General features: G+C 39.7%; 1 protein-coding gene across 1 annotated transcript in view; it reads left to right on the top strand.

The window, feature by feature from the left end:
• The window catches only part of TXNDC16 (thioredoxin domain containing 16), a 208,130-nt gene that overhangs the window by 17,095 nt on the left and 179,124 nt on the right, over positions 1-11,911 (top strand). Inside the window, 2 exon segments of the mRNA XM_006872371.1 lie at positions 7,652-7,731; positions 8,823-8,897. Of these exon segments, the coding sequence (XP_006872433.1) occupies positions 7,652-7,731; positions 8,823-8,897 (155 nt within the window).

Below are 11,911 nucleotides of genomic sequence, written 5' to 3'. Positions count from 1 at the left end.
GTTTGTTGTTTTTTTTCTTGGACATGTTCCAATATTTATATGTGTTTTCAATGATTAAATGAATATGTTGCTGTGTTGTTAAGCTTACTGAGTATATCCTGGTGGGTGTGATCTGGAGATAGGCTTCCCTTTTCACTCAGCTGCAAGCTATCTTAGCAAGTTTTGGCTATTGTGTAATATCTAGCAGCTGCTATTGGTTCCTGCCTGGATGGTGGGATATTATGGGGTATGCTTGTAGCTTGGCTGTATGGCCATGATTATTGTCTCTTCTTGGGTAACCTAGGGAGAGAAAGCTCCCACCCCCAGGAAAAAAGTAAGACCAAAAGGGCTAAAAGCAAACAAAATAAAAGCATAGACAAAAAGCAGCACACGAAAACAAAACCAAAACCATAGCAGACTGCCCAGTAGCCTTTGCTGTGCAGGTCAGTGTGCATCCACAGGAGAAACCTCCAGCGGTGGGTGGTGGTGTCCACTTGCTTAGGGCCCTTCTCTAGTCATGTCTGTGAAGGTGCGCAGATAGATATTGAGAAATGAATGGAAGAAAGATTGTCCACTATTTTTATCTCTGAAGCTCAGTTAGGTATCTGCGTATGCACGGCGGAATTCTTCTGCGTCCTTGTATATAGTAGTTGGTGTTGGCTCTTAACTTTTATGTTGGGGTTTTACAAGGTGCAACTATAGTTTGGCTGTATGGCCAGACCTGCTGTGTCTTGTTAGGTAAAGCAGGAGAAAAGGCTCCTGCCCAATTAGGAAAGTCAACTTTAGGACTAAATCCCAGTGTCAGACGTTCTAAGAAGCAGCAAAAGAATCAGCTTGTGAGACTGCTGGGGTTACAGGGATTTCATCTTTGCGTCATGGGAAAAATTGTATCCTGTGGGCCCAACACTTGACCCTTTTGGGGTTGCGCTCCCACCCGCCTGAAGATGACCGGACTGGGCAGAGAGGGTGAACAGGTAAGAGGAGGAAAGAAAAGTGAAAAGAGCCATCACACCTCTTTTTCCACAAGTCAGTCCATGGCTTTGACTTTTGTGCTGTAATCTGCCTGCCTGTGACCCCACCCTCTGATCTCTGCTCAGGCTGAGGGGTCTGCAGGCAGAATCCTGATTGATTCAGAAATCTGTTTATTCTCGCCACAGTCAGACTTCTCCACTGGTGGGTGCCCGAAACTGCTCCCCCTCACTTTAAATTAGATCTAAAGCTCTGGAACTGTTCCGTCAAAGCGCCTTCTCTGTTTTATTCAGGCCTCCGCAGAGGAGCCTCTGCTGCCTGTCTTGGACCTTTTTATATCCCTTCTATATCTTATATATTTCGCAAATGAACAAAGCAAAAATATTTGATATTCACATAAAAACAAAAAATTCCCTAAGGGCATTTAAATGCAAGCCAGCCACCTGCCCCTGGGCACACAGCCCAATTCACAGATTGTTATATTTTACTGCTGTGTAGTTCTCTTACAGAATGGCTAGTGGATTTGAGCCACTGACCTTTTAGTTAGCGGCCAAGCACTAAGATGTTGCACTATAAGGTCTCCATGTAAAATACAATAAAACCTCCAACCAAACCTACTGCCATTGAGTCGATTCTAACTCGTAGTGATTCTGTATAGGATTTCCAAGACTGTAAATATTTATAGGAGCAGACAACCTCATCTTTCTCCTGTGGAGTGACCTGTGGGTTAGAATAGCTGACCTTGAGGTTAGCAGCCCAATGCTTAACCCACGGCGTCATCAAGAAAAACACAACTGTTGTTATTGTGTGCCATCCAGTCAGTGCTGACTCATAGTGACCCTATATGGCCCTGTATGGCTGAGAGAAGCTGGTGGGTTTGAACTGCTGACCTTGCAGTTAGTTGTCCAGTGCTTATCCTGTAATACCACACCAATATATATATATTTTTTTTTTGACTGTTTTCCCATTACTAGCTCTTCTCCATTTTGACTCAGATATGTCAACTCACAGTGCTACCCCTTTTCAGAAAGACTTCCCATTATAGTTATGATAAAATCTACATTTCTGACCATTGTGAACAAGGGCTTCTTCTCTGATCACCTATCTCTTCATCTTGCTCACTTTGTTCCTGACTTACAGTTATCTTTCTGTTACCTGAACTTCCTTGGTGTACTAATGCCTCAGGGCTTTAGTACATGCTTTTTTCCCTGCTTAGAATTCATATACATATTTAGATATTTATATAAATCCCTAGATTGCTTCAAGTGTTTGTGCATATGTCACCTTCTCAGACAAATCATGACTACCTTCTCATACAAATCATGACTACCTATCTAAAATGCTCTGTCACATTTTGTGCCCTTATTTTTATTGGACCTCCTGTGTGGTGCTGTATGGTTGGCACTGGACTGTGAACCACAAGATCGGCAGTTCAAACCCACCAGCTGCTCTTTGGAAACCCTATACAAGGTCGTTATGAGTTGGAACTGACTAGATGGTACTAACAACAACAATGTATTTTTATTTATATAGTTGTTTTGGGTGCTGTGGATTAAGCATTGTGCTGCTAACCACAAAGTTGGTTGTTGAAACTCATTGGAAGGATGAGGTTGTCTGCTCCCATAAAGACTTACAGATTGAAAAGTCATACATAGGGTTGCTATGGGACTCCTTGTGTGGCAATGTGGGTTAATGTGCTGGACTGCAATGTCTGTTTGAACCATAAGGTCAGTGGTTCAAACTCACCAGCTGCTCCTTGGAAACCCGATACAGGGTTGCTATGGATAGGAACCGTCTCAACGGCACTTAACAACAAGGGTAGCTATGAGTCAGAATCAATTTAATGGTTGTGGGTTTGATCTTTTTATGGTTTTGTCTTTGTGGTTAGAATGTAAGTTCCTAAAATAAAGATGTCTGTTTGGAACTTAACTCTTTGTGACTAGAATGGTGACTGACATGTTGTTGTTGTTTGTTGATCTTGAGGAGGCTTCATGTGTGCATTGGGTTTTCAAGGCTATAAGCACATTGCCAGGCTGTGTTCTGAGGTGCCTCTGGATGGGTTTGAATTGTCAACAGTGGGTTAGTGTTCAAAATTATGATAAATGGATAAATGAATTGAAAGACTTGTTATGCCAACTATACCTGTGCTCTGACTTTTTAAAAAAATTAAAATTACGTGCTGAAAAATGTACTCTTTTGGGTTACGGTTATACAGACTTTTAATTCTAATTCTCCAGTCCTGACGTAATTTCTGAATGTCAGTTCTCTTTTTGTAACTTTAAAAACAAATTTAACTTCTTCAAATTTTTATTATACTTCCTCAAATCTTTTAAAATTAAATTGAGTAGCCAAAAAACCCATCTTAGAAATAAGAAAACCTTACCAAATTTATAAATAAAATAACTTTTTTTTTTTTAATTGTGAATTGAGTGAAGGTTTATAGACAAGATCATCAGTTTTACATTCAACAAATCATATGCTTTGTTTCATCTCAATGATTGCAATCCGCTCCATGCAACAACAGTTATCCTGCTTTCTGTGTGGATATAAATTCTCTGTGTGGATATAAATATACATATCCCATTCTTCCTGCCATACCCATTCAGTCTGTTTCTCTGTCCATGTGTCTAAACAGAACACTGTTGTTCCAAGGTTGAGTGGATATCACTGTTTACCTCTATCTCTTGCATACCTCCCCTTGTGTTTACCTGTCTTCATCATTCTTCTGCACCCTACCTCCTCTTGTATATTGCCTTCCCCAACATCTGAATTAACATGTATTGACTCTCTAGGATCTCTGGTAGCATAGTGGTCATGAGTTGGGCTGCTAACCTTAAGGTCAGCAGTTCGAATCTAATAGCCACTCTGTGGGAGAAAGATGAGGCTTTCTGCCCTTGGGAACCCTATACAGGGTCGCTGTGAGTTGGAACCGACTCCAAGGCACACAACCACCACCCTCTAGCCAGTGAATTACTCTCCCTTCCGTCCTACCCCTGGTAGGTTTCTTTGAGTATGGAAACCTTTTCTTTAGTTTTTACAATGGTGGTCTTATATAATATTTGTCCTTTTTTGATTAATTTCACTCATATAATGTCCTCCAGGTTCATCCATGTTATGAGGTGTTTTGCAAAGTCTTCGTTACTCCTTGATGTTGGGTAGTATTGCATTGTGTGTATGTACCAGTTTGGTTATCCACTCTTCCATTGATGGGCACTTAGGCTGTCTCTATTGTTTTGCTCTTGTGAATAGTGCTTTGATGAACATGTTGTTATTGTATGCCATTGAGTCAGTTCCCACCACAGCGACCTGTATAGGGGTTTTAAGGAGTGGTTGGTGAGCTTGAACCACCAATCTTGCAATTTATACCCACTTTGCAGTCCAGTGCATTAACCTGCAGCACCACACCACGACTCCTCAATGAACATAAGTATGCATCTACCAACTCGTGTCCTAGATCTTATTTCTTGTGAATATATAGCAAGTAGAGGGATTTCTGGGTCATACAGTATTTCTATTTCCAACTTTCTGAGGAAGCATCACAACTTTTTCTACAGTAGTTCAACTATTTTCCCGTGCCATCAGCAATGTAGGAGGGTCCAGGTCTCTCCAAACCCAATCTAGCATTTCTTGAGCTTTGCTATTAATGCTGGGGTCAAATGATACCTCATTGTTGATTTGATTTGCATCTTTAATGACTAATGATCATGAATATTTCTTCATTTATTTGGTGACTGCCTGAAGTTTTTGTTGGTGAAATGTCTGATTATGTCCTGTGCCCATGTTTTAATTGGGTTGTTTGTCTTTTTCTTGTAGAGATGTTGTAATTCTCTATAAAGTTTGAAGATTAGTTCCTTGACTGATAATGTCATTGCAAAATTTTTTTTCCCACTCTGTTGATTGGTAAAATCTTTTGATGCACATATGTGTCTAATTTTAGGAGCTCCTTGTCCTCTATTTTGTCTTCTCTTTTTGTGTGTTTTTAGTAATGTTTGATAGTATATTTATGCCATGCATTAGAGTCCCCAAGTTGTTCCCTATTTTTTCTTTGCTAATCTTTATAGTTCTAGATTTTACATTTAGATTTTTAATCCACATTGAGCTTGTTTTTGCAAAATAGTTGTTCTTACAGCCTCAGTTTTGGTTTGTTATGTTGATGGAACCCTTTCCTCTATTTGCATATATACACTCTATCTTCTCTCCCTAGTGTTACTTACTGTATTTGTGAACAGTCTCTTGAAGCAATGTGTTCTTCCTTTTCTGCTTATACCAGGTGCTGGTCATCCCTGATCTACATTAATACAGTGTTCTTTTTTCCATGTTTTATTGTGAATTATATGATATTTTACATGAGAGAACTTTAGTTTTACATTCATTCCATCGTATATTGTCTCATTGCCATGGTTCTAATCCCCACCATGCATCATCAACCGACCAAAGGGTATATCCTATAAACCCACCCCCTACACTCTCCCTCCCCCTGCTCCCCCATTTTTTAGGACCCAGTCCCTCTCCCTCTCTGGATCCAAAGACCTCATCCGCTTCATCACTTCACGTCATCGTCTCTGCCTCCATCTTGGGCCTCACTGCTTCTCTAGGTAGGGTCCCGCTCTCGGCTCTTCTCCGTTGATGGTCCAGAGATCTCCGCTCCTAGACTGGAGAGTTAATAACTTCCTTCCTTGCTAACCAAACGTCTACCTTTACATTTCCAACCCTCACAATCACTAATCAGTCCTGATAACAATCATTCACTATTGTATCACAAGTGACCCTTCTGCATTTCATTTCATCAGCTCCACCTAGACAGATTGGATAGTACTCACTGGAGATTGTGCCTTCCTCCATGCCCCTAGCTCTAGGTTCCCTCTTGAAAGCTTATAAGCCAGTCACTTCTTGTCTTTGTAGTCCCTCCCCCCATTTGGGTATCCAATGTCCAAGTTGCCCATCTCTGTGCACTCTGTGTGTGGAGGGGGTGGGAATGTTTCTTGCTGTGAGGGTTTGTTCCCTCTTTGGGGTTACTGCATCCATAGGTGTAGGTCAAGTTCATCAAATTGTCTCAGAGCACTCTTTTTTTTTCCCCCTCTTCTTTCTTCTCCTGGTTGAGTTCAGATCATCCATTCATCAGGACCAGGTCACGTGGGTACCATCTGCAAGTGTGGGTGTTCTTGTGCATATGCCCTCTCTTCATATCAGCTGGAAGCTTCACTCTCCACTCTAGTCCTCTGTGGCCACGCCGCTGACTCTGGGCCCAGGAATCCCCAGGTCTCCCCACACTGCTGGCCAACCAGGTCCCCATCTGGGTCCACAGAAGCCCACCGAACATACAATGTTCTTTTAACCTGCACTTTTATCTTTGCTTTGTTATGCTTTCCATTTTATCTGTTGTACCAGGTTGCTATCTATCCCCCCCTTTATTTTATTGCTCACACAGAATTCATATTATAAGGTATCAAGGGCTTGTAAAGCTATTCTCATATCATCAGGAACTCTAGTTCATTTATTTCTGTGTACCATCTTAGACAAGTAGCTTCTTCTTATGTCAAAGATTGCTGTTGGCACTCTAGCTATCATGCTTGTTTTATTAGAAAGTAGAGGTTACGAATCGGGCTGCGAACCTTAAGGTCAGCGGTTCGAAACTACCAGCCGCTCCGCGGGAGAAAGATGAGGCTTTCTACTCCCGTAAGGATTTACACCCTCGGAAACCCTGTACAGGGTCGCTATGGGTCGGACCCGACTCGATGGCACTTAACAACAACAACAACAACAAGAGGAAACAATGAGTATCCTCTTGGCTAAGGCAACCTCCTTGTAAATACTCAGTTAGGAAATACCAATCCAGTGACTTCTGCTGATGCCTCATTGCCCACATTTTCCATCCCTAACTGTTGGGGATGATTGTTGGTGGTTATTGTTTCGTCGAGTTGCTTTCTGAGACTGGAAATCTCTATGGTAGCAGGAAGCTTCATCTGTCTCCCATGGAGCGGCTGGGAGATTTAAACTGCTGACCTTGTGGTTAGCAGCCCGACTCGGAACCCACTATGCTACCAGGACTTGTTTTTGGGGGGTGGGTTGGGGGGTGGAAGATTGTTATTGTTAAGGGTTGTCGAGTCACTTCGGACTCATAGCGACCCTGTGTATGGTTTCCAAGGAGTGACTGGTGGGTTTGAACCACCAACCTTGTAGTCAGCAGTTCTGTGCTACAGTCCTACAGTAACACACCAAGACTTGTTGGAGAAGGTAGGAGAGTTTTTTAATGGGGCCCTTGTTTTTACTGAGTTCTGTTAGAAATACAGAGAGGAGGATGGATATCGGGTAAGAAATCAGTACCATCTGCCATGTCTCTGTTCCAGAGGTATGCAAAGCTTTCATGGTCCCATCATAGTATTTACTCCTTTGCATTCAGACTTTGGTCATGCTTTTTCGTACTGCCTTAAATACTTGGTACCTCCTTCTCTACCTGGTTGCCTCCTGCTTAACATGTTCTGTAAGATTAAATGCATTATGTAATAAAATATACTTAAATAAGTGAGAAATTACAGGATACAAATCCCAAAAAATAATTGTTTTGACCTGGAGATGTGCTGTAATGTTTAATTCACCTTCTTGTTTTTCTAGCTCAAAAACTTTATTTTTTGATAATGTACTTTAACATATAAGGATGTATATTTTAAATAAACGTTGAATGTTACTATTTTGACATAATCTTTTAAAGGTTAATTGTATCCAAGAAGAAACATCAAGATACTGTGGGAAAGGAAATGATTTGATGAAAGCATATTTATTCAGGTAAACTAATTTTTTCCTTTGTTAATTTGATTATCAGAAATACAAAGCTGTAACTCCACAGTACCTAAATACTATGAAATCTCACTAGGCTAGAATAAGGTTGCTTCTTGTTGTTGTTAAATGCTGTTGAGTCACTTCTGACTCAGTCACCCTGTATAGGCTTTCTGAGGAGCCCCTGATGGGGTTGAACCACTGATCTTGCAGTATAGCAGTTTATCCTATAGCACCACACCAGGACTCCAAGGTTGTGTGTCATAGGGTAGTATGAAGCTTAGCAAAAGTCCAAGTAATAGATGTTATATTTGTTACCTCATCTGTCTTCACTTTAACTTGCTGATCTATAAAATGAGAAGAATAATACCTATCTCACAACATTGTTTTGAATATTAAATGAATCTCTTCTTTGAACTTTTATTGTAAATGCCTGTTAAGTAAGTGCTAAGTAAATTGTTAGGAGTGGATGTGTCCGGTTCATATTTGGTTGTGAAATAAGTATCCCCCTTCTTTTTTAAGGAATTCACTAATGTCTGAAGGTTCTCAAACCTTTTCCTACCCTTGGAATTTTGTTTAGTAATGGAGAAAGATCCTCTTTCCTCAGATACCTACTGTTGAGGAAACATCATTTTTTTCTCCTACTTCTTCCCTTTCCACCCAGTTTGAGGAATCTGTGTGTGTATGTACCAGGGAGGTTGGTAAAAAGCTTCCTTTGGACTCCTGTAGTCTCCCAATTTTTTTTCTTTTTAAAACAAGACCCAGGCCCTAACCTTTTCAGTTGTTGTTAATTGCCGTCGAGTTGGTTCCGATTTATAGTGATTTATAGGATTTGCTAGGCGCAGCTGGTAGGTTTGAACTGCTGACCTTGTGATTTGCAGTTCATTTATGATCCTCCAGTGCCACACCAGGAACCCAGCCTTTTATAAGTCACCCTATTTCTTGTGTATTCTTTGCATGTGTATTCTGTGAATATTTGCATGTGTATTATGTGCCAGCATTCTGGTAGTCAAGAAGAACGTACTTCCTAGTATACCATATGATAAATAAACTGAACTCTGAGGAATAATTTCTCTAATGCATTTAAAATTTCTTTATAGGGGCAACATCTTACTCAGGGAATTCCCTACTGATACCTTATTTGATGTGAATGCCATCGTTGCTCATGTTCTTTTGTAAGTACAGAACGTGCCCACTCATTTATTTACTTGTTACATATCTATTGATTTCACTTAAACAGCTGTAGTCCTTTAGAATATTGTAGGGCTCAGTATTTATTTATGGACATCAATTAGCAGAAATTTTTGGCCTATCTTCTCTTAACATAAAACCAAAAATCAGTTGTGTTGCTTTGATTCCACTTATGGAAATCCAGTATATGTCAGAGTAGAGCTGTGTGCCATCTGGTTTTCACTTGTAATTTTACAGAATCAGGTCACCAGATCTTTTTTTTTTTTTTTTTTTTTTTATGAGATACCCCTGGGTGGATTTGAACTGCCAGTCTTTTGGTTAGCAACCAAGTGCATCGGCTTTGCCCAGCCCTGGATTCCTCTCCCTGTGTTTAGTTGTTGAGTGCCATCAATTCAGGTAGAGAAGGAGGTAACAAGTACTTAAGGCAGTATAAGAAAGCAGGTCCAAAAGTCTGAAAGCAAAGGAGTAAATACAAGTCAGTTCTGACTCATAGTGACCTTGTAGAGAGTTTCCGAGGAGCAGCTGGTGTGTTTGAACCACTGATTTTACCTTCCTTCAATAGCAAAGGATATAGACACATGTAGATAGAAAGTAGAAGATGGTAACCTCATGGCCCTAGGATCATGTAATTGCTTTCGACTCTATCTATGGAGTGAGGATAAGAAGTTCATCTCTACTGTTGCTTTTTTGTAATTACCTGGCTTCCTCCTTACCCCAGCCTGAATTTTTCTGGAGTCACTTCAGATAGTTTCAGCACACGGTTGAATGCATACAGTTGTTGTTAGGTGCCTTTGAATCAGTTCTGACTCATAGTGACCCTATATAGGGTTTCCAAGATGTGGCTGGTGGGTTTGACCTGTTGACCTTGTGGTTAGTAGTCCAGTGTTTATCCTATAGCGCTACACCAGAACGCTGAGTACTTATTAAGAGAGTAAGTCAAAGTTTAATTTATATTGATGGCGTCTTTATCACTAGGATTCAGGATTTTTCTGTAATCTATCCCTGTTGAGGCCTGGTGTTCTTTTAGGTGACAGGTAGAAAGAAAGTATCAGCTTTTTAAGGACATAAATCCAACTGAACTTTTTCAGTTTTAAATTGTTGTAGCTTTGTAGCCTATTAAGACCTTTGTTGACATTGACTGTATCTTTTCTTTCTGCTTCATTCTCCTTTTTCCTTTATTTCCCACCCAATTCTCTCAATAATCTAGTGAATGTTAAATTACATTCAAAACATACAGGTGAAAATTTGTGGTGATTACTTTGGAAATGGACACTGTTCAGTGTTTGAGCCCTAGTAATTTACTGAAGAAAAGTTTTTAGAAATCTCTGACAACCATAACCTCTGGGGCTATAGATTAAAGAGTTATTGGACTGCCTTGAAAGCCGTTTTCTGGGGCACAATACTGATGGTTGTCTTGAGGATGTAGGAGATACCTAATACTTACAAAAGGTCCAAGTAGTAATTATGATACTTTTCATCAGAAAACTTACTGGTTTCTGCTCTTTTTCCAATGGATATTCAGTGACTCTCCTTAATCCAGAAGCCATGATGAAGAACCTTTAAAGGGTGTGAAATTACCAGATTGTCTTTCCATAAAGTAAGAATCTAAGTTTGCTTTGTATTAGGCAATAACCGAAAGAGTCAAGCCAAAATTTATTGGCATTTCCTCTATTTACAAAAATTGATCAACACACATAATAAATACATTAGTTTTAACTACTTATTTATCAATTAATTTGACACAAATCCGCAATTTAGCTTGACAGTCAAGGAGAAGAACTATTTGCAGAGTTTGTTTGGATTGTTTTTGTATTTTTCAAAACGGTTGGACTTGAACTGAAAGCTTTGAGAATTGTATTGCTAGTTTTGGTTTGCGTTTTAAAAGTAGGTGTAACTCTTTCTCATTCTTTTCACAAACCATGTCTTTTTTTTTTTCATGTAGAAAGTTTTGGTTGAGACCAGTCAAAATCCACGGCCATTGAGTTTATTGCAATTTATAGTAGTCCTATAGGACAGGATAGAACTGCCCCATAATGTTGCATCTTTCTTCCATGGAGTGGTTGGTGGGTTTGCACCACTAACTTTTGGTTAGCAGCCAATTGCTTTAACCACTGTGTTTCCAAGACGCCTTGACTGAGACCAAATTCACTGCTGTCTCAAGTGAATTCCAACTCATAGCAACACTACAAGAAAGGCTAGAACTAATCTGTAATGTTTCCAAACCTATAAATCTTTATGAAAGCCTACTGCCTCATCTTTCTCTCATGGAGCCACTGGTATGTTTGAACTGTGACCTTTCTGTTAGCAGCCTTGCACTTAACCCACAATACCACCAGCACTTGTTGATTAAGACTTCTAGTGTTGTTGTTGTGAAGTGCCTTCAAGTTGACTCTAACTCATAATGACCCTCTGTAGGATTTCCAGGGAGTGGCTGATAGGTTTGCATCGCCAAGCTTGCAGTAAACAGTTCAGTGATTATCCTGTAGTGCCACATCAGAACTTATGATTGAGACTAATGATCCACAGTTAAACTTGAAGTCAACAGAAAGATCAAGGTTTTAGATCATACCTGATTATCAGAATGTAGAAAAATGTGATTTGTGAAAAAAAATTATTTAGTAAAATCTGAGACTGTGCTAGCAAGTATAACCTTAGGCAGTCTTTTCACAACTAAGGAATCATGGACAATTATTGCTTACTCTATAGATTTTTTGTTTGTGGGATATTTATAGTAGCCCTCAAAAATCATTGATTAAAAATACATTGATTTGTTGGTCTAGCACAATATCATGTATTTAAGAAGGAGATATTAATTCAAAACTATAAAAAATCTGGAATATTACTGCAATTATTTATATGAAATACAAACCATGGGTTCTTCAAAGAGTTTGTGGAAAAATCCCCCTCCCCCTTTTTTTTTTTTTTTTTTTACTGCAATTATTTATATGAAATACAAACCATGGGTTCTTCAAAGAGTTTGTGGAAAAATCCCCCTCCC

Source organism: Chrysochloris asiatica, unplaced genomic scaffold, assembly GCF_000296735.1.
Source record: "Chrysochloris asiatica unplaced genomic scaffold, ChrAsi1.0 scaffold00194, whole genome shotgun sequence".
In the NCBI taxonomy this organism is placed as follows: domain Eukaryota; kingdom Metazoa; phylum Chordata; class Mammalia; order Afrosoricida; family Chrysochloridae; genus Chrysochloris; species Chrysochloris asiatica.
Note: the sequence above shows the minus strand (reverse complement) of the source record. Positions and strands in the feature narration are given on the sequence as shown.